The sequence below is a fragment of the Moschus berezovskii genome, chromosome 27 (assembly GCF_049115385.1).
Source record: "Moschus berezovskii isolate FMDL1 chromosome 27, NW_MosBer_1.0, whole genome shotgun sequence".
NCBI lineage: Eukaryota > Metazoa > Chordata > Mammalia > Artiodactyla > Moschidae > Moschus > Moschus berezovskii.
The window spans coordinates 14,095,231-14,122,357 of NC_142486.1; the positions used below are offsets into that span (position 1 = coordinate 14,095,231).

At 48.7% G+C, this 27,127-nt stretch overlaps 1 protein-coding gene and 1 pseudogene across 2 annotated transcripts; one reads left to right on the forward strand and one right to left on the reverse strand.

Moving 5' to 3' along the window:
* Window positions 1-1,682: 1,682 nt before the first annotated feature.
* On the reverse strand, window positions 1,683-12,499 carry KCTD7 (potassium channel tetramerization domain containing 7). Of its 2 annotated transcripts, XM_055409975.2 has the most exons (5): window positions 12,176-12,499; window positions 8,658-8,827; window positions 5,826-6,004; window positions 5,015-5,387; window positions 1,683-3,812 (listed from the first exon to the last, which is right to left on the reverse strand). In XM_055409975.2, exons 1-5 carry the CDS (start codon window positions 12,317-12,319, stop codon window positions 3,734-3,736), a joined length of 945 nt encoding a protein of 314 aa, XP_055265950.1. In that variant the 5' UTR covers window positions 12,320-12,499; the 3' UTR covers window positions 1,683-3,733. The 2 variants fall into 2 exon arrangements, with proteins under 2 accessions (XP_055265950.1, XP_088689330.1); XM_088833204.1 differs by having other exon boundaries at window positions 1,683-5,387.
* A 4,600-nt stretch (window positions 12,500-17,099) lies between these two features.
* LOC129545024 (small ribosomal subunit protein eS6 pseudogene) lies at window positions 17,100-17,889 on the forward strand (annotated as a pseudogene).
* Window positions 17,890-27,127: the final 9,238 nt, after the last annotated feature.

A 27,127-nucleotide genomic window follows, 5' to 3' on the forward strand; every position in this document is an offset into this window, starting at 1 on the left:
GTTTCCTTTCTGGTTCTGGTGTGCTTCCTCACAGCTCATACAGCTTCTCCAGCACCCAGCTCCTACCATCCAAAGTGGTCTGCAGTCACAAAGAGCTTCCCCCAGCACTCCCAGGGGTGGTTCTGTAGTAGAGGGCCTCTGGCAAGACACCGCCTAAGGAACAGATTTCTCCAGCACCCCAGAGGGTAAATTTCCAGCAAGTTCCACCAGCATGGCACCCCCATGACTTCTCTGTCATTCAGTGAACCTGGCCATGCCTTGTCAAAAAAGGTCTGGATATCAGCTCTTGGGGGAGGGGGTATTCATCCTTGGACCCTCTGTCTCAGCCTCAGTGGCTGCTTCTTGGCTATTCCTATAGTCTTTATAGTTATCTCTACTCTTTATTAGCCAATCCTTCATTCCTCCAATCATATTATAATTAGAAATTATATTCAAGATATAAATTATTAAAATTACTGTGTAGTTTTTTTTTTTTCCTCCTGACTGATAAAAATGACTCCAAATGCAATTCAGGCAGAGACCTTATAGGTTGATATGTCAGATGTAAGGTACCAAGAAGTCTCTGTTATTTTCCATTTTGAATGGGTGGAACGTGAAGGCACATGGATGGCAAAGAGGTGAGCAGGAGTTCAGCTTCCTCCCCTGGCATGCCCCTCAGCCATTGTAAGAGAATATTGTCCCTTTCCATGTCCACTCCGGGAAGCTCTGGGTTTTGGCTTGCCTCTGCTGCACAGGTGGCTCAGTGGTAAAGAACCCGCCTGCCAATGCAAGAGAGACACGAATTCAATCCCTGGGATTGAATGGCAACCCACTCCAGTATTCTTGCCTGGAGAGTCCCACGCACAGAGTAGCCTGGTGGGCTACGACTGAGCAAAGCAACTAAGCACTGCTGCACATGGGTACAGGCGTGTAGTTTGTAGTGGCTTCTCTAAGCTGCAACCAGAGCCGGATTCCTCTGCTGGCCTCTTGGGGTCTTGTACATGTAACAGAGCCTCTTCTGAAGCCAAAGTGTTTGAAAAACCGGACCCGCCCTCATTGTGTGAGCCAAGTTGCCAGTTTCACCCTGACCACTCCAGACTGCTGCAGACACTCCCTGTAGGGGTTCTTTCACAAGGTGCCACTGGACCTTGAATCTGTTTATCATATTGCAACGCTTATACCTGGAAGGATCGCCGGCCTCAACCAACTCCAAGGGCCAGACGCTACTTATGCTGGTGCCTCCTTGTGCCCCCACCAAGGCACTGGAGTGTGTCTTGGGGGGTGCAGGCCCAGGACAGGAGAAAAGAGACACAGGGCTTTCAGCAATGGGACTTCTGGGTCCTCAGTGAAGGATCAGGTGAACCCACTTCCTAAAAAGATAGAATGGTCAAGGGAGGAAGTTGAGGATCGTGAACAAATGGTCAGCACTGCTTAAAAACCCCAGAAATCCAGGGGCACAGGTAGGTATGCCTACCGAGACAGCAGGTAAGGGTAACTGCAGAGGGACCTCCGGGGGGCCCATCCACCTTTAACTTTAAGTCTGGGTGGAAGTTCAGCCGCATGGCTCAGGGAAGGGTCTGCTTGATTTAGCATGGCAGCACCTAACATACCACGTTTTAAGCAGAAATCAACACATTTGCTGGCAGCCTGGAGTGCGGAGGGATGAGAATACATCTCTAAATAAGAAAGGCACGACACCCAGGTTCTAGTTCTTGACTTTAATGCTAGGTGAGGGTTCCGAGGCTCTGGATCAAAGCGCTCACAGACAGGAAAATGAAGGAACACAGGCAGCATTATACGGTGTACACAAACCCAACGCTACAGAAGGAAGACGACAGACCCGTGACCTCCCACACCCAGAGGCAACTGCCTGCTCCTCCTCTTGGTCTCTGTTCCCGTCTCCCTGACCCCTTAGCCAGCCCACCGTTTCCCCAGTTAACACAGGTGTATACACGTATGATTCTTCCAAAATCCCAAAAAGTGCCTCTCCCGCCCCTGCGCCCACAACTCTGGCTTCTGATGAATAAACCCTCCCTTGTAATAAGCATCATGAGGCAGGCACCACCTTCTTGAAAGAGCCACGGCAAAATGGTACCTGAGAGAGCTTAATCACTTACAGTGCAATCAAATACGGACAGAAGGTATGCAGAAGGAAGATATCTGAAATCCTAACTGGGATCAAAATGCTGGGTGTGAGTGGTTTCTGTTTTGTTGTTGTTATCTGTCTTAACCATTAGAGGATCCAGCTTGGACCAAGATGACACACTGAGGTTGACCCGACGCTGTGGCTTGCAGCTGTCAATTTCCCAGTCCTCCAGTGAGTGACCCAGAACAGGAGGATGACACCACCTGAGCAGCTGGAGGCACAAGACTCCAGACAGCTCCCAGAATGTCCCAAATCCCAGGGAGAAAGACAGAAAATTGCAGAGCACAGTTGACTGCCTTCCACATGATGAGCACTGGACAGCCTGGCGAGCTCACCAGAAGTTGAATAAGGATGGTGACGATCCCTTTCTTTCTTCGATTTAGAGCATTACCCAAAGAATTCCCCCCACTTGGGATGGTGGGATGGGTCTCACTGTGTTGTTGTGTCTCTCTCGCTGTATTTCAATCTTTGCAAACTTAGTTGCCGTTAAGTTTTTCATTCTTAATAAATTGCAGCTAGCACTGCACCATGCAGTCCTGTCTCCTAAAACTTGCACCATCCCAACCACTGAGCAGAGCTCCTGGGAGAAAAGGTGCCCAAAGTCAAACGGAAGGGAAGCTTCAAAGGCAAGCCTGTTGCTTTGACCAACTGACATTACGCACAAGAATTCCATGAACATGGCCTTCCTTTCACTCTGGGAAGCAGTTGTCCTCTGGAACCCTCCTTCCTGACCCAACCCTTTGGATGCTCTGGGCCTGCCCACTGACAGCTGAAAAAGGAACCCAACTGGGAGAGGTCACTTCCTCAGAGATGACCTTTATTTGCAGGCCATCGCCACAAACCCCCATGTCCAAGAGCACTTTGCAGCCTGGCCTTGGCTCCTCATAAGAGGACAGCCCAACATGATCATCAAATTCTCTTACTCCACATGGAAAGAGCTCTAAGCTGGCTGCTCAGCCTGGTCTACCGGCCTGCAGCCTTGTCTCCCCACGAAGGCACAGAGCACACCACCACAAGGAAAACTCGGGGAGCAGAGCAACAGGGGTGTCTCCAGCAAGAGGCACAGGGAGTGCCCCTGGAGCCCCCAGCAAGCCTTAAGGGCCTGACTTTGGGCAAACCTGCATTTGCGTGAACCAGTCTCTCCCTGTCTTTTGTGAGTGGACTCTAAATAACCGAGAGCTGCGATGCTCTGCGCTGAGGAGGGAGAGAGGAGGGGCCAAGGTGGGATGACTGAAAGTTCTGGGCTTCACTGTCTGCTCTCTCCTCACACCGGCTCCCTCCCGGAGAGCCTGCCTCACTGTCTGTCAGAAAACAAATTTTTACAGGAGTTCAAGCTACTGGCCAGTCTGGGCAACTTAAGTCAGAGACTTTCCTGTGATTACAAGGCAAGGGCTGTGCTCCTGGGGTCCAGGCAGGGATGTCAGCCCCAGAAACGTGACAGTCCGTTTGTAGATGAGAACAAGGAGAGGATGCATTATCTCAGAACCTGAAGCACTGACTGGACCATCCCCTCAGATGCTGGCCTGGACGCCTGCTCCACGCACACAAGAATACAATGTACGAGTGGGAGCCCATGCCCTGGAATCTTCTCACACAGGGGTCAAGGGGTCACTGCCCCGTGAGGGAATTCAGCCAAGGTCTGGACTGCTTCTCCTCAGCTCTCGGCCCCGTCCTCACCAGTCTCCTCCTGGAAGAATGAGACCGATGAGGCTCACAGGAAAAAAATCTTATAAGAGCACTCGGGAGCAGTGAAGTTCAATCGCAGTTGCAGGGAGCAGCCCTACCGGTGGTGTGGGAGTTCCCCGCTCCGATGACTGGGACCGCAGAGTATTCCCTGGGGACGCAGGCCCCCCCCCCCAACTGGTGGCCCCAGGCTGCAGATGGCGCAAGAAGGAAACACAGTGGAGCAGAAGCTGCTGGATCTTTTCTCTCCAAACTGGCTTCCGGCTTGTCATCCCGCAGCTCCAGGGACAGCTGCACCTCTCCCCCAGCCCTTTCTTCCCTTCCCCAAGACAGACAATCAGGGTTCCCCATCCAGGGAGGTTCACCGTAAAATGGATCCTAACACATGGAATAGTGGCCAAGCAGGGATTCTGAGCCTCTAGAAAGGATGTTACATCTCAAAGAAGATCTAGGCATCCTGCCTGCTTGACTGACTTCAGAAGGAGTCCCTGAAATGTACACTCCAGCCCCCGGAAGCAATCACCTGTCAAGCAAGGCAGGTTGGTGGAAAGGAGGAGAAGCCCAGGCCCTGAGGCAGGGCTGTAAACATTGTGCTTTTCTAAGGCCAACCTGGTGCATGGCTTTGGCAACTAGGGTAACATCTCCAAAAGGTGCTGAAGAGTGTGTCTTGGGAGGAAAAGAGTCTTTCCACATCCTAAAATGAAGCGTGGGGCTATCGCTGGGGGAAGAAGGAAAGAAGATGCTCCTTCTTCAGCCAGGGGCTGTGGGGGGCCATAGGCACAGTCCCCCACCACATTCCAGGTTCATGCCGAGACACTGAGCACAAGAGTGGAGGGTGGTTGCGCCTGCGTCAGCTTGGCAGCATGGCTCCAAAGGGCACAAACTTTCTTGCAAGGCCAAGAAAATGACAAAACCTCTCTGGACGTTCCGGTCAAGCCCTCGCTAACCGGACCCCATAAGCCTCAGGCAGAGACCACCGTGCTGTGAGGTCCCCCAGGGGCCACCAGCCTCGAGTCTGGCCCCAAGGTATAGCCGGGGAGACCGGGGCTGCCCCTCCGTTCCCCTGGAGCTGAGCCTCGGGACCCGTCCTCACCTCAGGAGGTGCTGGGGCAGCCAGGAGCCCCTCCAGGGACCTCGCTCTCAGAGCCACCAAGGGGACCAGCTACCCTCCCTGACGGGACTCTGCTCCGTGCCAGCGCTACTCACCACCACGTGATCTTGAACTCATAGATAGGGCGCTTGCAGTAGTAGTGGTTGATGAGGTGCTTGTCGCACACCCCGATGCACTGGTGGTCCACGGTGAGGCCCTGGGCCGACAGGTCCGTGACCAGGCAGTGCAGCAGGTCGTAAACGTCAGCCACGGCCTCCCAGGGCCCGAAAGACACATCCACTTCGCAGTGGTGCTCAAAGAGTTGCCCGTCACTCTCGCTCCGCTCGAAGCGCAGCGAGTTGAGCAGTGGGCACTCGTAGGGGGTGATGGGCATCTCCTCCTTGAAGATGCAGACCTTGAGCTTGGCAAAGCGGGCCTTCCGCTGCACGGCGCGCAGCCGGGCGATCTCCACGATCCGCTCCAAGTGGTCTACAGGGGGTGAACACAGAGCCTATCACTGGGCGGGGCTGGGAGGTGGGGTAGGGAGCAGAGAGAGAGCACCCCAGTGACGTCTGGAGGGAAGAGACAGACCCCCAGGGAGGGCACTCTGTGGGCCCATGAGGGGCACAAACTTCACCAGGGATGGCGGGCGATTCTACAGGGCCAAAGGAAACCGATGGGACAGGAAGAGGGCCTCTTGCTGAAATGCCATTTGATGACACTGCAGGCGAGGTGGGCCCTATTTCACCTGAGTCTCCCCCTGTGACTGAGAGGACGGCAGAAAGGGGAGCGGGACTCGCTGCCATCCCAAGTAAGACAGGTGCGCAGGAAGCCGAGACGCCCTTTCCTGGTGGAGACCCCGACACTGACAGATGCCTCGCAACCCTCCCGCCTCGCACTCCGGCTGCCCCGGTCGTGGCCCCTCACCTTTGTAGTAGGGCATGAGCCCCAGGAATGCCTGGCGCACCTTCTCCCCCTTCAGTGGCTGCATGTTCTCCAGCTGCTCCAGGAGCGGCCCGATGGCGTAGTACTGGGCCTCCTTGTACACGGCCCGCACGCGCTCCCGGGGTGGCAGGTCCCCCGAGCGCAGGAAGTTCAGCACATCGCTGAGCAGGAAGGAAAGAGGGCGGCTGAGGAGGAGCTGACGGACCCGGACAGGGCCTCCCAGAGGTTAGAGCACAGGCTCTGGACCCAGGCAGCCCGCTGTGTGACCTCGGTAAGAGAATTTAATCTCTCTGTGCCTTGATTTTCTACTCCATAAAATGGGGACAAAGTCAGAAAATGACCCCATCATGTTATGAGAGGATTAAATAAGTTAACAAATAAAAAGTGCTTAGAAAACACTTGGCACAATTACTTCCAGTGCAGGGGCCATGGGTTCAATTCCTGGTTGGGTAAGTAAGATCCTGCATGCCACATGGTGCGGCCAAGAAAGAAAGACATCTGGCACAGAGTAAGCCCTCAATAAGTGTTAGTGGTTGTTATCAGTACCATTATTAATATAATTATTAAGTACATATAGGAAAAATGAAAAGATGATATTTAACCTCTTTATACATTTTAATTGAGGTATAGTTAATATTACCTATGAATACACCCATAACCACCACCATCTGCATCAAGATACAGAACATTCCCATCTCCTTGAAGTCTCCTTGGGCCTCTTCCCAGCCAATCATCAAATGTCAGCAGGAGAACTTTCTGGTCATAAATGTCTGTCTGACGAAGTGGTGGTAGCATTTCGTTCCCACTAGCCACGTGGACAAGTCCTGCACCCCCATCCATCCCTGCCATCAGCATTATGCTACAGGGAGAAGATGACTGCCCAGCCCTGACACCTGAACGAACTGCTTTCAGGAGTGAATAAAAATGACACACTGCATTTTCTTAAAGTAAAAATTCAGCTCTTTCAGTTCTCTCTTTAGATTCTGCAGTGCTCCTCTGTGAGGGTGTGTGAGTAAACCTGAACATCAAGCTGTTACCTCAACAGTTTAGTCTATGACCATGACGCAACACCAGCCAGCACTCACTAAGTAATAATCTGTGTCAGCCACTACTCAGGTGTTATCCCATATAATCCCTTCAATGACATGGGTTAAGTGCTCTCTTGCATCCGTTTTATAAATGAGGAAAAACTGGGGCTCAGAGAGCTTTAAGAACACTCTTAGTAAAGGAGCCACGGCTAGCCGGAGGCCCAGATGCAGACACAGGTGACTCCAAGCGCACACCCACAATGGTCTAGACTTTAGTCCAAAGCGCTATGTACTGAGCCCAACCAGAAACCAGACCAGGGGGAGGCCCAAGCAGCCTCCACAGTAGCTTCTGGGGGCACGTGTGCCCACCCACAGAGAAAAGCCCTAAACTCTTTTATCTGAATCTTTCCACAACTTCACAGGCTGCTGGTGAATCACAGGCCACTGGAGTCCAGTAGCCTGAGGATGAATGCCACAATATCCTGTTTTCTGCCACACCCTTGCCTGGCCCTGCCACTCTCCAGCTGTGGCCACCTGAGCATGGGCACAGCAGCCCAGGGCCAAACCTAATGCCCCCTCCCCATCACCCCTTCCAAAATTAGGCTCGAGGGCAAACCTCAGTGACTCTGAAAAACATAACCCCGGGGCCAGGCCCAGCAAGGAGTGCTGTGGGAGATGCCAGCTGGGGCCAGCACTTTCCTCCCCCAAACAGCCTGCAAACAAAAATCTTTTTATAGCTCTGCAGAGAGATGTGACACTTTGTTTTCTCAGCATTGGAGGCAGCTGACAGCCCAGTGGGGAAACCCAGATGCTTCAAAGCAAATTATTTGACCAGAGGCTCCTTTTGGAGGATGAAAAATGACCCTCCTCCTGGTGTGGGCAAGTCTGCTTGGAGGCTGGCACAGAGATGGAGCAGTTGGAGGGTTTCCTTTTGTTCAAGGTCAAGGACCATGCTAGTTCTCCAGTCATCTCCAAAGTTAGATGGATGGGGCAAAGAGCTTCAGCCATATACTCAAAGGACCTGGCCAGAGGTCACACCAAGACTCTATTTAATCCACATGACAGGCCTGCAAAGCAGCTATAATTATTTCTCATTTCACAATCAAGGAAACAGAAACACAGAGTCTTTAATTTGTCTGTAAAGTTGTCAGAAGTTATTTCTGGGAAAGACTATCTTTTTTTTTGAGATTATGTCTTCCCATGTTTTACTGTTAAAGTGACAGTAACAACTGAAGGTTGTTTTTTTTTTAAGACTTGGCAATACTATAGGATGGCAACCCTATGTTGGCCCTCCCCTTACCTGTTTTATTTATTTTTATTTATTTATCACTGCACTGTGCAGCTTATGGGATCTTCAGTTCCCCAACCAGGGACTGAATGCAGGCCCTTGCCAGGGAGAGCATGGAGTCCTAACCACTAAACCACGAGGGAGCTCCATTTGTTTAAAACTATTGAAAGAAGTCTGAGAACCACGGCCATACACCGTGTTCCTCCCTAACGGTGACACTGACAGCTGGTGGAATTCCACTGTCCAGTCTTTGCATAGCAGAGAAGCGGTTTCATCACACCTACCCAACGTGTGTTACCTGGGATGTCTGGGGCAGTCCTTGCCTCCTCTGGGAAAGAAACTAAGAAGTCCGATCCAGTTCAGAGTGCGCATTTATTAAATCACACCAGCAGGTTATCTCCTCTTCCGGGTGTTATGGAAGGTATCACGGTCCTGGGCCCGAGCCCAGGCCACTCACTCACCAGGACCGCGCAGGTGGCGGCAGAGGGAAGGACGTACCCGAAATGCGTGCCGTCGCGGTCGATGAAGTAGCGGCCCTCGGCGTCGGTGGGGATGTAGTGTCGCCCGCTGAACATGGCCGCCAGCATGGTGTCCTCGTAGCGCCGCAGGGTGGACAGGCGTGTGGTGAAGTGAGCCCCTCCGATGTTAAGGGGGACGACCTCAGGGAACTAGGGAGGATCACCGGCGCCTTCAGTCCGGCAGCTGGGGAGGCGAGCCCGGGCTGCCCGAACCCCGGGCGTCTTTCTGACCGCTTCTCTCCCCACCCCCACCCCACTCATCAGTTGCCAAGTCCTCCCCCTCCTTCCACAGCTCTCAAATCAGGCCTCCTCCCGGCAGTCCTCCCACCCCTGCTCCAGAGTTCAAAGCCTTCGCTGTTCTCCTTCCGCTTTCTGAACTTCCCATCTTTGTCCCTTTGCTCATGTCCCCAGTGTTCCTGCCACTCCTGTCCATTCAGCAAATGCAGCTGCCCCATACGGCAGTGTGTGCTGTTCACTGCGCAAGGGCACCCGGGTGAGCAGGCTCGGCTAGCCCAGCTGTGAGCCCTTCTGCTGATTCACACTAAGGCACCGTATGGGTTAGCAGCATCAAATCATTAAGAGCTTCTAGTCAAGATCTCCTTCTCTGTAAAAAACTTTTTTCTTTTTCTTTCTTTCAAATATTTATTTATTTGGCTGCTCCGGCATCTTAGTCGCAGCATGCGGGTCTAGTTCCCAGGCATCTAACCAGTGCATTAGGAGCACTGAGTCTTAACCACTGGATCACCAGGGAAGTCCTGCATGAGCAATTCTACTCTGTCGTCCCTTGCCTGCCCCAAGATAGGTTTAACTAAACACTCCCACCATTGTGCCTTCACTATACCACATTCTCCTCTATAACAGTGCCTTGCACAATAGGTGCTTTGTGCTGTTGGTGGTTATTTATTCAGTTCAGTTCAGTTCAGTCGCTCAGTCGTGTCCGACTCTCCGCAACCCCATGAATCACAGCACGCCAGGCCTCCCTGTCCATCACCAACTCCCGGAGTTCACTCAAACTCATGTCCATTGAGTTAGTGATGCCATCCAGCCATCTCATTCTCGGTCGTCCCCTTCTCCTCCCGCCCCCAACCTTTCCCAGCATCAGAGTCTTTTCCAGTGAGTCAACTCGTCGCATGAGGTGGCCAAAGTACTGCAGTTTCAGCTTTAGCATCAGTCCTTCCAATGAACACCCAGGTTATTTATTACTGCCCAAGTTTTCCGAGGGCAGGGACAGCATCTTGTTCACCTATTCTGAGGCCACCCAGAGCAGGGCTCACAGATGCTTGTTGAATACTGCCAGGCATCCGCTCCTCACCCTCTGTACCTCTCTGCTTCCCTCCTTAATCTGTGCAGTGAGATTAGTGCCCAGTCCAGTTACAGTTCTGGATTGAAGGGCAGGGAATGAGGGTACCAACATTTGCCCTGAGAAGCTCTAGGTTCTCCCTAATATGCTCAGGGTCTTTTTTTCCCCCCCTAATCTCTTCACTGCTTGTGGCTTTGAAAGAAACCAGGCCAATTCTAATTTTCCCACAAACCTCCTCCAGATTAACTAAAATTGTATCCCACTGCATACTTTTCAATATTACGACATCGCTCTGGCTCTGTGAAAGTCTGCGTGTATTTATCTAGACAGTCTTTTCTCCCAACATTCATAATCCTTTGTGAAATAAAAGTAGGAACAAACACACTACATCAAGTGGTCCAGGGTCTTGTGCAGTGTGCCTGGCTCATAGTAAAACCTCAAAGAAGCATCGCATGAATGGATCAATCAGACAGACAGGCATTTACAGCTCTGTGAATGTGGGTAATGTTACTCGCCTGCACCCAGAGCACATAGGAAACGCCTTCTGCTGATTCAACAGCTAGCTCCTCTAAAACTATTCTATGTGCACACTAAGGACTCAAATATTATTTGGGGATAATAATACTTTATATTATTCACATGAAGCCATGTAATATTTTATATTACTCACATGGAGCCATGTAATAGTTTACATTACTCACATGAAGCCATGTAATAGTTTATATTACTCACATGGAACCATGTAATATTTTACATTACTCACATGGTGCCGTGTAATATTTTAATTACTCACATGGAGCCATGTAATAGTTCACGGTACTCACATGGAGCCGTGTAATAGTTCACGGTACTCACATGGAGCCGTGTAATAGTTTACCTTACTCACATGGAGCCGTGTAATAGATTACGGTACTCACATGGAGCCGTGCAATAGTTTACGGTACTCACATGGAGCCGTGCAATAGTTTACGGTACTCACATGGAGCCGTGTAATAGTTTACCTTACTCACATGGAGCCGTGTAATAGTTTACCTTACTCACATGGAGCCGTGTAATAGTTTACGGTACTCACATGGAGCCGTGCAATAGTTTATGGTACTCACATGGAGCCGTGTAATAGTTTACCTTACTCACATGGAGCCGTGTAATAGTTTACGGTACTCACATGGAGCCGTGTAATAGTTTACCTTACTCGCATGGAGCCGTGTATCTGTGAAAGAGCTGGCACTGGAGTGCTGGCTATAGTCTCCAGGTCCTATCCTTTTTCTCTCAAAACAGACTGTTTCCCAGTGACAGTGCACACACACAAAAAAATGGCACCCCATGTCTCCAATAGCTCTTTTCTTTCTTCAATTACAAAAGTCCTCCTGGAGTTTTGCCCATTTCACAAGTGTCCCACAGCCTCCTAACCCCAGGAGGATACTACAACTTCCCAAGAGCCTCACCCAAGCCGACCTTGCCCTTCTGGGCTTGAGTCCCTTCATCTAGAATGCTACCTGTCACATGCTTCCATGTCTGCCACTACCTTAGCCACTATCTCCTAGCCTCTCTCTTCAGCGTCCCCCAGGGCCCCTCCTTCCTCCCTCCGGAGGGTCATTTCAGGTATTCACATGATAGTGTCACATGCGTTCAGTAAGACCAGTGGAAGCCACTGTGCATCACAGCACAGCATCTAGGAGGGAGAGCCATGGAGCTGTCAGGTGGGTAAGGCTACATCTATGAACCAGCCTGCTTTACATCTGCACGCTGCCCCTGACCCCACTCTCTGGGCAGCTGGAGACTAGGTCTGCTCAACTACCCAGGCGTCTTCTTGGATTCTCTAGAAAACACTATCATCTCTTGGGGCTCCAAGGGTCCCTTCCCATGGCCTACCCTCCCTCCTCCAGTAGATAAGGGTGGGACAAAGGGATGGGAGTACCCACCCAGGAGGCAGTGGCTCCTGGAAGGAGGGGGATGGGAGGGCCAGGTGCCTCCTGGGACAGGGAAGATGCACCTGGTGCGTTTGACAAGGGTTGGGGGGGATCGGTGGGTGGTGGGAGCGGGGTGGGTAAGGGAGCAGAAAGGACTAGCGCCGCCCTCGGCCCGACCCCCAGCCTCCACCTCCGCGCTGCTCACATCCCAAGGTCAGCTCTGCCGGACACTGGCTCCTCGTTCTGCGGCCCTTCCCGCGCCCCCATCCCCTCCCCGGGTGCAGGTACCTCCTGCGGCAGCAGAGGCAGTGCGTGCCCCGCCTGCGTGGCCGTCGGGGTGGCCGGCTCCAGAAAGTCGTCTTCGGCGTCGGAGCTGGACATGGCACCGTCTTGGCGACGGCTGTCTGGCTCCCGCCCCGTGACTACCACCATCCCTCTGGCTCTGGGCAGTGGGCGCGGCTTTGGGCGGGCGGGCGGCGGCCCCGGCACTAGCACCCAGCAGCTCCTGGCATGACGCGGCGCGGCCGACAGGCGGGGCCGGAGGGGCCGAGAGCGCAGCGCGCGCAGGCTGGAAGGCGGCGACTCCCTCAGCGCCGACCCGCCCGCCGACCACTGTGGGGACCACAGGGCCACTGGCCTGACCCGGCCGCCTCACGCTATTGGCCGAACTCCGCTAGCGTCCGCCCCCGATTGGCAGGAAGCTCGACCAATCTCAGGGCAGACAGAGCTTTCGGCCCGCGCCTGAGTAGCCACAGGGTGCCAGACCGCGGGCTGCCCGGCTCTGATTGGCCGTCTGGTCAGCGGGCTCGCCCTCTCCACCCGCTAACACTCGCTCCGCGAACGGGCGCGCGCGCGCGGCCACCACCGCTAAGCCGGGCCTTCTTGTTGGCGTGGAGGGTGGCTCCCGCATCCCAGCCGACACCTAGAAACTTGAGGAGAGAGAGGGCTTACGACTTAATCGTTCGGGCGTTTCCAGGGCAACGGGTCCTGCGCATCCTTGGGCGTCGAAGGCCGGGGAAATCCGAATCCGGGAGGACCGGGCACCTCAGTGGAGAACCTGAGCATCCTTTCCTGAGGGAGGAGGCTGAGGTCACTGAGGTTGTAGGAGAGGAAGGGCAGCACTGCGACAGGGGCTGGCCCTCCTCTAACCGCAGAGACAGAACCTGGGTTTCCAGTCTTTCCCGACTGACTCAGGCAGCAGTCCAAAAAAGGAAATTCAAAACAGGGGCAATTGAGATTCATGGGGTCGCAGAGTCGGACACGACTGATCGACTGAACTGAACTGAACTGAAGAATGGCCGTAACTCTCCACCCTCTACGCGTCGGGTCTTCCTCTGGGCACCTGGAGACACGGATGGAGACACGCCCTGTCCAAATAAGCTCACAGGCTGCCGAGGCGGAGTCCAGCCTGGGCCAACACGTCTGTCTGCAGCCTTGGAGGCCGTGTCTCCTGGTATGACAGTCAGCTCAGGGACTCTCCTAGGGGGTCAGAATTTTAGCTGTTTCAAACCATTTTTACATCCAGCTCTTCATTTGAATCTCACATTGTTGTGTCAGAAAAGGAAACTGAGGCCTGGAGGATTAGAACAGCTTCAGGGAGGTCAGCCATGAGTAAGAGGCACAACACTTCCTCTGTTGGACCCACCACACTCCCAGTTGTAGGAGTCTCCTAGGTCAGTGTTTTCTCTAAATACAGCTGCATCAAAATTACTGGAGGGAGAATTTCTTAAAAAACAGATTCCCAGCCCAGTTGCTCTGTCGTGTTCAATTCTTTGTGACTCCATGGATTGTAGCCTGCCAGGCTCCTCTCTTGGTAGGATTCTCCAGGCAAGAATAGTGGAGTGGGTTGCCATTCCTTTTTCTCCAGGGGATCTTCTGCTTCCTGGGATGGAACACGGGTCTCCCGCATTGCAGGCAGATTCTTTATCGTCTGAGCCACCAGGGAAGCCCTTCTCCAAATACAGTTGCATCAGAATAACTGGAGGGGTAAAATACAGATTCCCAGCCCCGCCTCCAGAGACTGATTTGGTGCATCTGGGGTGAAGCCCTTTAATTTGCATTCCTAACAAACGCCAAGGTAATTTTGATGCTGCAGGTCCTTGAACTGTGTTTTGAGTAGCACTACCCTGATGAAGGCCCCTTGAGGCCGTCTCTTAGCTCTCACTACCTGCTCCAGCCTTTCTGAACAATATAACAAAATTTCCTCTTTCCATCCTTAGGAAGTTTCAGCTTAATAGAAATTGCAACCAAAGGTGGCTTAAATCAGTGGTTCCACAAAACCAGGGGCCAGTTTTGTGGAAGACAATTTTTCCGTGGATGGGATGGTTACTGGATGATTCAAGCACATTACATTTATTGTGCACTTTATTTCTATTATTATTACATCAGCTTCACCTCAGATCATCAGGCATTAGATGGCAGAGGTTGGGGATCCCTAGCTTAAATAATAGAAGCTTATTATCTTATGTAACAAGAAATCTGAGTAGATCCTAGGTTGGTTCAGTAGGTAACGCAACAAGGAGTTACCTGGACCAGCTTGCTTCATTTATCCCCTCTGCCAGATGGCCTCTCCTCCCCTAGGAATCCATGGAGAAAACCAGAGAGCCACGGGCTATTGGGGTGGCATTTATTCCTACATCTTAAAGCAAGGCTGTATAAAAAGAATAGGAAGGAAGCCCCAGAGACTCAGGATGTAGGAAAATCCATGTGCCATCATGGTTACATTACTGAATGTGTTCGAGTTTTCATCTTCCTTTTCGGTTGAGGAATATATTTCCTTCCAGAATATAGTTTCCCAGTTGGTTCTGTTTACACGGTGGGGGGACATCCAAGATCAGCAGCCTGGAATGAGGACTTGCTGAGCAAGTAGGCAGGGGTTGGAGCAGGTTTTCTGGGAAAGCAGGGCACTTTGCTGGCAGCGGCTACCCCCAGCCTGCAGTGAAATGATTTCCAGGCCAGTCCGCATGAGGTCTGGAGGAAAGGGTCAGTGAGCCTTGGAGGGGGCATGGCGTGCAGGGGTGGGTTCTGTTTTCAGAACACAGACACTTATAGTGCTTATTTTTCCTCCAGGAGTCACTCAAACAAATAGTCCTACAGGCATGGAACCCTGCAATTAGTCAATTGGATTCTGTCCTCTCTGCCTCATTAAAGAAAAGACCTTTTGAATGGCAACAGATTTCCAAAGTACTGATCCAACTACTGAATTTTCTCTCCCAATTCTAATTCAGCAAATAAGAACAATAAAGGAAATAAAAATGGGAACAAAAGCATCCATCTTCTTTTCCTTCCAGTTGAAGGACTGGCCTTTCCTTTCTCTCCCAGCTTTGAGGAGGAGGCTGTTTGCCAGCAGCTTCCCAAGTCCCAAGACACAAGAACTTGGCTAAGGACACACTTGCTCAGAACTCAGCTCAGCTCTCCCTCAGCCTCTGATGCACCCCATTCATTAACCACTGCTGTTCCTTAGCCTTCCCCACTGTCCACTTGATAAATGTGGCTGATGTTCAAATTGGCTCTCTCATTTCTTTTCTGAATCCCATCTACCCCCCATAAGTGTGCCTCACTGAGTGCCAGAACCTTGAAATCTAAAAGCTACTTTTCCATAGTAAATGAATCCTGGGTTCTACAGGTGACTTAACTTTCACCAAGCAGATCCCTGCACTTGAGATTTGGAGGGGGTAAGTGGACCCTGAGTTGGAGGCCTGCTTCTTGCTCTTTCAGCAGACCATCTCGGATGTGGAAGTGTTAAAACTTCTTTTTTTGCTGTGGTGTAGCAGAGGTCCCCTGTTGGTCTTTACCTTCCTGGATTTTCAGAACTAGGGTGAGGGCATCCATTTTGCTGTCTTATTCATCTCTGTAAACAGCCTCCGTGGTCCAGAACAATGCCTGACATAGAGTAGAAACTCAACAGATGAATACATGAAAGAAATCATGTTAAAATAATTACTTCTCTCCATAGATTTTTTTCTCCAGTATTTTATTGGTACTATTAGTATATAAAGGAATGGATTGTTATTGATATCACAGAGATAGGGAATTTCAGGATGGCATCATGCTGGATTGGTGAGAAGGGGTGCACCTCAAGTTGTGAAAGGTCTTAGGGGTGTTATCCAGGGCAGAATATCCAGTGAGGGGGGCTCTTTGGTTTGAAGTGCACATTGGTAACCATGGTAACTGGTAACCATATTGTCACTGTGCAAGATGACATGGGCCCCAAAGTGTTCTCATCCTAAGCTCTTTGTATGTCAGTTTTTATGAAAGTTTTATATTTCCATGAATTAATTATAATAAACCAAAATATAGATGAAAAAAATCACATCCAACAGTAGAAACCAACAAAACACTGTATATCAACTATACTCCAATAAAAGTTAATGGAAAAATAAACAAACAAACACATTGGGACTTCCCTGGCAGTCCAGTGGTTAAGACTTCCACTGCAGAGGGTGCCAGTTCAATCCCTGGCTGGGGAACTAAGATTCCACATGCCACATGGTACAGCCAAAAAGTAAAAATTAAAATAGTGATAATAATCACATCCAGAATCCTCTGAAAAGTGTTTTATTATTCTTTTTTAAATTATTTATTTGGCTGTGCCAGGTCTTAGTTGTAAGCATATGGGATCTAGTCCCCCAACCAGGGATTGATCCCAGACTCTCGGCATTGGGAGTGCAGAGTCTTAGCCACTGGGCCACCAGGGAAGTCCCCTGAAGATAGTGTTTTATTAATTTGGTTTGAGGGCTTCCCAGGTGGTGCTAGTGGTAAAGAACCTGCCTGTCAATGCAGAAGACATAAGAGATGCAGGTCTGATCCCTGGGTCAGGAAGATCCCCTGGAGGACAGCATAGCAACCCACTCTAGTATTCCCTACTGGAGAATCCCACGGACAGAGGAGCTTAGTGGACTACAGTCCATGGGGTCGTAAAGTCGGACACGACCGAAGCGACTTAGCATGCACGCAATTTGGTTTGAGTTGGTAGCTGTCCTACCAACTGCTGCCAATTACTCTCACCCCTTTATGTCTCTAAGTGAACTCTTGTTCCAGTCACCTCTGGAAGCATTACAGTCAAATCTCACTGGTGGCTGGGTGAGTTACTTGGAGCCCAGTTCTCCCTCCCATCCTCTTGACTGGCATTTTCACTAGTCTTATCAGTTCAGGTTTAAGCACTTCACAGTTTAAAAATCTTTTATCCAGCCGTTTTTCATGGTGCCTCGGAGGCTGTCGGCCACTTCAGAATGAAGCTGAACATCTCTTTCCCGGCCACTGGCTGCCAGAAGCTCATTGAAGTGGACAATGAACGAAAACTTCATACCTTCTACGAGAAGCGTATGACCACAGAAGTTGCTGCTGACGCTCTGGGTGAAGAATGGAAGGGTTATGTGGTCCGAATCAGTGGCAGGAACGATAAGCAGGGTTTCCTCATGAAGCAGGGTGTCTTGACCCATGGCCGAGTTCACCTGCTACTGAGTAAGGGGCATTCCTGTTACAGACCAAGGAGGACTGGAGCGGGAAAGCTCAAATCTGTACAGGGCTGCATTGTGGATGCCAACCTGAGTGTTCTCAATTTGGTCATCGTGAAAAAAGGGGAGAAGGATATTCCTGGACTCACTGATGCTACAGTGCCTCGTCGCCCGGGTCCCGAAAGAGCTAGCAGAATCCACAAACTTTTCAATCTCTCTAAAGAAGATGATGTCCACCAGTGTGTTGTGCAAAAGCCCCTAAACAAAGACAGTAAGAAACCTAGGACCAAAGCCCCCAAGATTCAGCGTCTCGTGACTCCATGAGTTCTGCACTGCAAATGCCAGCGTAATGCTCTGAAGAAACAGCGTGCTGAGAAAAATAAAGAAGAGGTTGCAGAATATGCTAAACTTTTGGCCAAGAGAATGAAAGAGGCCAAAGAAAAATGGCAGAATCAGATCACCAAGAGACGGAGGCTGTCCTCTCTGAGAGCTTTTACTTCTGAGTCCAGTCAAAAACAAGATGTTCTAAGAGTAACAAATAAATAAGATCAGACATCAAAAAAAATATTTTATTCAGTATGATTCCATCAAGTGGAAAAAGAATTTTTCAGGAAATATAATCCCCTGTGCCCTGATAAAATGCACCTTGTCTTCTAGCGTCCCTATCTCTTGGGATGGCGCCACCATTCCACAGCCTTTCTCTCCCGCAGAGACCCCTGCCCGCTTACACTGCCCTAGATTTGAGGTTAGGAGTGGCCTGCTTCTCTGAGGCAGTAAAAGAGTATTGGAAAAAAACAATTTGCCATGTGGGGGCTTCCTGCTGCTGCTGCTGCTAAGTCACTTCAGTCGTGTCCGACTCTGTGTGACCCCATAGACGGAAGCCCACCAGGCTCCCCCATCCCTGGGATTCTCCAGGCAAGAACACTGGAGTGGGTTGCCATTTCCTTCTCCAATGTGTGAAAGTGAAAAGTGAAAGTGAAGTCGCTCAGTCGTGTCCGACCCTTAGCGATCCCATGGACTGCAGCCTACCAGGCTCCTCCATCCATGGGATTTTCTAGGCAATAGTACTGGAGTGGCTTGCCATTGCATTCTCCGTGGGGGCTTCCTAGCGCTGATATTTGTTCTGACATTTGTTTGGAACTGTCAGCTAAGAGTCCTTTGGTGAAACCTTAAAATATCCTGAGGCAATACAGAATTAAAATTCTGATCACCGAAGAATTGATGCTTTTGAACTCTGGTGTTGGAGAAGACTCTTGAGAGTCCCTTATACTGCAAGGAGATCCAACCAGTCCATTCTAAAGGAGATCAATCCTGGATGTTCATTGGAGGGACTGATGCTGAAGCTGAAACTGCAATACTTTGGCCACCTCATGCGGCGAGTTGACTCACTGGAAAAGACTCTGATGCTGGGAAAGGTTGGGGGCGGGAGGAGAAGGGGACGACGGAGAATGAGATGGCTGGATGGCATCACCGACTCTGTGGACATGAGTTTGAGTGAACTCCGGGAGTTGGTGATGGACAGGGAGGCCTGGCGTGCTGTGATTCATGGGGTCGCGGAGAGTCGAACACGACTGAGTGACTGAACTGAATTGAACTGAACTGATAAGAGTAGGAGGTCTGAAAACTTTTTCTGTAAAGGGCCAGAGAGTAAATATTTTCAATTTACCAGGCCATAGAGTTTGTCTGTATTTAGCTCTGTTGCTGTTGAGGAAAAGCAGTCATAGACAAGACGCAAGTGATGTCATAGGTTATGTAGTAAATTATGTCGTAAGACATAAACAGTGTTGTCAGATTTGGCTCAATGGTTGCAGTTTACCAACCCTGACACTTCTCCAGTGGACCACATTTGGTCAGAACGCTCCACCACGACCCGTCCATCTTGGGTGGCCGTACACACCATGGCTCATAGTTTCACTGAGTTAGACAAGGCTGTGGTCCGTGATCAGATTGGTTAGTTTTCTGTGATTGTGGTTTTCAGTCTGTCTGATCTCTGATGGAGAAGGATAAGAGGCTTATGGAAGCTTCCTGATGGGAGAGACTGACTGAGGGGGGAACTGGGTCTTGCTCTGATGGGCGGGGCCATGCTCAGTAAATCTTTAATCCAATTTTCTGTTGATGGGTGGACATGTGTTCCCTCCCTCTTATTTACCTGGGGCCAAACTATGGTGGAGGGCTTCCCTAGTGGCTCAGAGGTAAAGTGTTTGCCTGCAATGTGGGAGACCAGGGTTCAATCCCTGGGTTGGGAAGATCCCCTGGAGAAGGAAATGGCAACCCTCTTCAGCACTCTTGCCTGGAAAATTCCATGGACTGAGGAGCCTGGTAGGCTACAGTCCATGCGGTTACAAAGAGTCAGACATGACTGAGCGACTTCACTTCAACTTCAAACTATGGTGGAGGTAATGAAGATAATGGCGCCCTCCTTCAAAAGATCCCATCCATGTACTGCTATACTCAGTGCCCCCAATGCTGCAGCAGGCCACCACTGATCCAGGCCTCCGCCAGACTCCTGGACACTCACAGGCAAGTGTGGGTCAGTCCCTTGTGGGGGCACTGCTCCTTTCTCCTGGGTCCTGATGTACACAAGGTTCTGTTTGTGCCCTCCAAGAGTCTGTTTCCCCAGTCCTGTGTAAGTTCTGGCAGCTCTATGGTGGGGTTAATGGCGACCTCCTCCAAGAGGGCTTATGCCATACCCAAGTCTGCTGCACCCAGAGGCCCTGCCCCTGCGGCAGTCCACTGCTGACCCGTACCTCCACAGGAGACACTCAAACACAGTCTATCTCAGTCTCTGTGGGGTCCCTGGGTCCTGGGGCACACAAGGTTTGTTTGAGCCCTCTGAGCGTCTCTGGCGGGAATGGGGTTTGATTCTAAACATGAACTCGCGCCTCCTACCATCTTGCTGGGGCTTCTCTGCCCTTGGATGTGCAGTATCTCCTCACAGCTGCTCCAGCACCATGCAACCGCCACTCCAGTGCCTACCGTCTTAGGAGAATTCAATCTAGAACTTTCCCAATGCAGGGGGCCTAGGTTCAATCCCTGGTCAGTAAACTAGATCCCACTAAAGATCCTGCATGCCACAACCATTATGGAGTCCCAGTGACAAATGGAGTTGTGACCACATCTGTTTCACATTGGGTCTAGTAGGTTCACAGAAGAATCTGTGGTTATTTCTCCAGCTCTGTAGTCAGGACGCCTGGTGGCTCACGAGGCACAGCCTGCAGCCATCCAGGACAAAATGTGGTCTACTGGAGAAGGGAATGGCAAACCACTTCAGTATTCTTGCCTTTAGAACCCCATTAACAGTATGAAAAGGCAAAAAGATAGTACACTGAAAGATGAACTCCCCAGGTCGGTGAAGTCAAGTCACTCAGTTGTGTCCAACTCTTTGTGACCGCATGGACTGTAACCTGCAGGCTCCTCTGTCCATGGGATTTTCCAGGCAAGAATACTGGAGTGGGTAATATGCTACTGGAGATGAGTGGAGAAATAACTCCTGAAAGAATGAACAGACAGAGCCAAAGCAAAAACAACACCCAGTTGTGGATGTGACTGGTGATAGAAACAAAGTCCGATGCTGTAAAGAGCAATATTGCATAGGAACCTGGAATGTTAAGTCCATGAATCAAGGCAAATTGGAAGTAGTCAAACAGGAGATGGCAAGAGTGAACGTCAACATTTTAGGAATCAGTGAACTAAAATGGACTGGAATGGGTGAATTTAACTCAGATGACCATTATATCTACTACTGTGGGCAAGAATCCCTTAGAAGAAATGGAGTAGCCATCCTAGTCAACAAAAGAGTCCGAAATGCAGTACTTGGATGCAATCTCAAAAATGACAGAGTGATCCCTGCTCATTTCCAAGGCAAACCATTCAGTATCACTGTAATCCAAGTCTATGCCCCGACCAGTAATGCTGAAGAAGCTGAAGTTGAAAAGTTCTATGAAGACCTACAAGACCTTCTAGAACTAAGACCCCAAAAGATGTCCTTTTCATTATAGGGGACTGGAATGCAAAAGTAAGAAGTCAAGAGACACCTGGTGTAACAGGCAAATTTGGCCTTGGAGTACACAGTGAAGCAGGGCAAAGGCTAACAGAGTTTTGCCAAGAGAACACACTGGTCATAGCAAACACTTTCTTCCAACAACAAAAGAGAAGACTCTACACATGGACATCACCAGATGGTCAATACTGAAATCAGATTGATCATATTCTTTGCAGCCAAAGATGGAGAAGCTCTATACAGTCAGCAAAAACAAGACAGTGGCAAAAAGCTGACAGTGGCTCAGATCATGAACTCCTTATTGCCAAATTCAGACTTAAATTGAAGAAAGTAGGGAAAACCATTCAGGTATGACCTGAATCAAATCCCTTACGATTATACAGTGGAAGTGACAAACAGATTCAAGGGATTAGATTTGATAGAGTGCCTGAAGAACTATGAACGGAGATTCATGACATTGTACAGGAGACAGGGATCAAGACCGTTCCCAAGAAAAAGAAATGCAAAAAGGCAAAATGGTTGTCTGAGTAGGCCTTATAAATAGCTGTGAAGAGAAGCGAAAGGCAAAGGAGAAAAGGAAAGATATACCCATTGAATGAAGAGTTCCAAAGAATAGCAAGGAGAGATAAGAAAGCCTTCCTCAGTGATCAGTGCAAAGAAATAGAGGAAAACAATAGAATGGGAAAGACTAGAGATCTCTTCAAGAAAATTAGAGATACCAAGGGAATATTTCATGCAATATGGGCACAATAAAGAACAGAAATGGTATGGACCTAACAGAAGCAGAAGATACTCAGAAGAGGTGGCAACAAAACACAGACAAACTGTACAAAAAAGATCTTCACGACACAGATAACCACAATGGTGTGATCACTCATCCAAGGCAGACATCCTGGAATGCAGTCAGGTGGGCCTTAGGAAGCATCATTACAAACAAAACTAGTGGAGGTGATGGAATTCCAGTTGAGCTATTTCAAATCCTGAGAGATGATGCTGTGAAAGTGCTGCACTCAATATGCCAGCAAATTTGGAAAACTCTGCAGTAGCCACAGGACTGGAAAAGGTCAGTTTTCATTCCAATCCCAAAGAAAGGCAATGCCAAAGAATGCTCAAACTACCGTACAGTTGCACTCACCTCACATGCTGGCACTGTTCAAAATTCTCCAAGCCAGACTTCAACAGTACATGAACCGTGAACTTCCAGATGTCAAGCTAGATTTAGAAAAGGCAGAGGAACCAGAGATCAAATTGCCAACATCCATTGGATCATCAAAAAAGCAAGAGTTCCAGAAAAACATCTACTTCTGCTTTATTGACTGTGCCAAAGCCTTTTGCTGTGTGGATCACAACAAACTGGAAAATTCTGAAAGAGATGGGAATACCAGACCACCTGACCTGCCTCTTGAGAAACCTGCATGCAGGTCAGGAAGCAACAGTTAGAACTAGACATGAAACAACAGACCGGTTCCAAATAGGGAAAGGAGTACATCAAGGCTGTATATTGTCACCCTGCTTATTTAACTTATATGCAGAGTACATCATGAGAAACACTGGGCTGAATGAAGCACAAGCTGGAATCAAGATTGCTGGGAGAAATATCAATAACCTCAGATACGCAGATGACACCACCCTTATGTTAGAAAGCAAAGAAGAACTAAAGAGCCTCTTGATGAAAGTGAAAGAGGAGAGTGAAAAAGTTGGCTCAAAACTCAACATTCAGAAAACTAAGATCATGGCATCTGGTCCCATCACTTCATGGCAAATAGATGGGGAAACAGTGGAAACAGTGACTTTATTTTTTTGGGCTCCAAAATCACTGCAGATGGTGATTGCAGCCATGAAATTAAAAGATGCTTACTCCTTGGAAGGAAAGTTATGACCAACATATTAAAAAGCATATTAAAAAGCAGAGATATTACTTTGCCAACAAAGGTCCATCTAGTCAAAGCTATGGTTTTTCCAGTAGTTATGTATGGATGTGAGAGTTGGACTATAAAGAAAGCTGAGCACAGAATTGATGCTTTTGAACTGTGGTGTTGGAGAAGACTCTTGAGAGTCCCTTGGACTGAAAGGAGATCCAACCAGTCCATCCTACAGGAAATCAGTCCTGAATATTCATAGGAAGGACTGATGCTGATGCTGAAACTCCAGTCCTTTGGCCACCTGATGTGAAGAACTGACTCATTTGAAAAGACCCTGATGCTGGGAAGGACTGAGGCAGGAGGAAAAGGGGATGACAGAGGATGAGATGGTTTCATGGAATGACTGATGCAATGGACATGAGTTTGAGTAAACTCCGGGAGTTGGTGATAGACAGGGACGCCTGGCGTGTTGCAGTCCATGGGGTCTTAGAGTCGGACACAAGTGAGAGACTGAACTGAATCCCCATGCAAGAGAAATAGATCTAAGTGCATTGTGATCTTTTCAAATGTGCTCCATCTAAATGCCCTAACAGTTAACACCCAGCTTCGTGTCTTTTTAAAAATTTTTCTTCTTTTTTATAAACCCTTGTGTCAAGGGCTGACTTTCAATAGACTGCAACAAGAGAACTGCTTGTTAGGTAAGGAAATACCACAGCTTTATTTCTAATTCAAGTCTCAGCTACTCATTTGTGAAGAACAACCGATAGCCAAGACTTGATTATTAATATTACTGATTTTTCGTCAAAAGGACTGGCTAAATAATGAGATACCAGAAAATAAGTGAATGGAAAGTCCCTGTTAAATCTAACTAGATGGCTCGTCTTGGGTAAGTCACAGCACTACTCTAAACCCCAGATTTTGTAAGATTAGGGCATTCGATCTCTTGATTTCTTTCTTTTAAAAAGCTCTCATTGTTTTTCACTTCTTTACTGAAAGTAATTCATGCTGATTGTAGCATTCAGAAAACAGGGTTAAGCAGAAAGACAATAAAAATAACTACAACCCCACCACAAAAAGATAAGACTGTTAATATCTTGGCACATTGTCCTTTCTGTTGTCTTTCAATTTAGTGACTCCATTTAGTTTTATATCCATCCTTTAAATAACAGAAGTGGGAACATACTAAACAGCTTTGTGATTTCAAATTTTCACTTAATGTAATGTGAACATTTTTGTTAAGAAAATTTTCTACAGTATATTAGCTGAATATTGTTATATGGATGTACCATAAATCATTTATCTAAACCTGCCTTTCATTTGTTTTCTTTTCCAGTTTTTTGTTTCTATAAACTTCATTGCAGTGGACATCTTTGTGGGGAAACTTTTACACACATCTATATTTCCATATTTCAACTTAAAAACTTTTCTGTACATTCAGCAGTTATTCCAAGTTTGACCAACAGAGGGCGTTTAGAGCTTTCCATCTCAGGGAAAGGCCATAAAGCCATTTCTACCGGACATAACAAAATAGTGGTTTTATTGTGAAAAATGATTTAATTTTGGATGTCCAGTAATAATCAGCAAATTCCAAAGGAAGAATCAAAGTCATTTATATCTAAACAGAACTCCTCCCTGCAAAAAACCCTCAAATAGCGTGCTTTATTAGGACTTAAACCCCAAATGAATACAAATTATCTCTTTTGCCCGGTTCAGAAGAACAAAAGGAGAGCTCAGCTTTATGCAAAGACCTCAATTCGCCACAGAAGACTGTAGGATAGTGACAAACAAGCAGGGAAGGGAACTCAATGCCAAAAATATAAATCTTGCCAGAGAAAAGCCCAGACAGCCCCAGGATCTGGAGGTCCCTAGGAAGACAAATTTAGGGGCAACACTGAATGGAGTCCTGCCTAGATTATTACTTATCCATCACCTACCAGCAAGGTTGCGGTAGGTAATACTATAGGTTTTGTTAGATAGAGCCTGAAATAATTGTTTTATGTACATTCTTGATTTTCACCAAGATCATAAATTTACAAGGCAGCACTTCTTGGCACAACAATTATACCCAGCAAATAACTAAGTACAAAGTGGGTATTTAAATAATTGTCACTCAATGCTAATGACAAGTTTCTGTTCTAGTAAAAAGATGATTATTGAGAGGTAGAGGAGTGGGTAAGGGTGTAGGCTCTAGAGCCAGGTTGCCTGTACTTGCATCCTGATTCCATCACTTACTAGCTGGTCTGGAAAGCTAGTACTGCCTCCTGACCCAGTGTCTGTAAAAATGCAGGTAGAAATAATACCTACCTCTGGCGTGATTTTGAGAATTAAATGAGTTTAGACATGTGAACTCCCGCACTGGGCTTGGACCATGAGAAGTTCTTGATGTTCTTGAGTGATTATGAGCCTTAGTGATTACTAAGATTTTTTCCTCTCATCTTGAAATTCTATGACTCTTCATGGATGCTGCTCTCTCCAAGCTCCTCAGACACTGAGGACCCCGGCCTGTCCCTGGCTCCACAGGTTCACCTGATGGCTGCAGCCATGGCTTTGCTGGCCCCGAGCAGCTCTCTGATCTTCACAGGTGACACATCTTCCCCAGTCCCTCACCCGGTTACCTCTTTTTAAATTTTACTCCAGGTGTCTTTCATTTGTTCAACAGGCGTTCCATTTGATTCCATCAAATCATAACATTTCACAAATAATAGTCATCTTCATAGAGGTGCTCTAAGATGTCCCATGGAACAGAAATGCTTTCCTTTACAGGGCTCAAAAGAAATGTGCTCAGATGGGAAAATCGGCTTTGTGAAGGAAGGTCAACGGGGATGCAGACACCATAGCGTCTGCTTCTCTTGGCCGCTTGTGCAATGGTTCTTCTTTCCTGAGCCAGCTGTTCTGTACAATTATTCCTTTTCCTATTCCAATACAATCCCAATCATGAAGGTGGAGTCTCCAGAGGTGGGCAGGCATAGGGAATAAAAATCTTTATGTTTACCTAGGGGTGAGTATTGGAGTCAGGCTGGGCTACCGTTTACAAATATCCTTGCCTCCCATTCTAACAGGCTCTGGAAGGGTGTGTGACCTCCCTACAATGCTGGTAACATAAGGCGAATACAGGAAATAAGGAAAAAACAAAAACACGAATTACGTTATGCTGAAGCTGATTTTATTGCTTTCTGGAGGCTGGAGCAGTAACTAGAGCAGTAACAAGAAATGGGACTTAAGACAGCTGAGCCCATAACGGAGCTGGGATTTCCCAGGGAGACGGGAGAGGGACTGGGTTTTTGGGCATCTTGAAGAAGCAGAAAATAGTGTAAGGACCCAGGGAGGAAGTGTACTGTTCACAAGGGGTGCCAAGGCCATACTGTGGAGGCAGAATAGTTCAGATGTCATGTGTGAGGCATTAGAGAATCAAAGGTTTTTGAACAAAAGAGTGACTTAAGACATAGTGCTGAACAAAGGACTGATCTGGTAGCAGGATTCATTTTCAGTTGAAGGGGACATGGCTAGGGGAATGGACCAGAAAGAAGGATTGTAGGGTCAGGCTTAAAACCATGTCTGTGGCACTAGCTGAGGCGCCTTGTGTAAATGACTTGACCAGGCCAGCCTCTGTTTCTTCATCTGAAACTGTTAGAGGCTTCTGGGAAGATTAATCATTTTCCTAATTTTCCTAGTTTCTTACAATGTGTCAGACATTTTGCTAGGTGTCAGGGGTACAAAAATGGACTCAAAAAGACACATCTCTGCCTTCTAGGATCTTACCATCTAATGTAAGAGACAGACAATTTAAGAAGTCAGTTCAGTTCAGTTCAGTCGCTCAGTCGTGTCCGACTCTCCGCGACCCCATGAATTACAGCACGCCAGGCCTCCCTGTCCACCACCAACTCCCGGAGTACACTCAAACTCATGTCCACAGAGTCGGTGA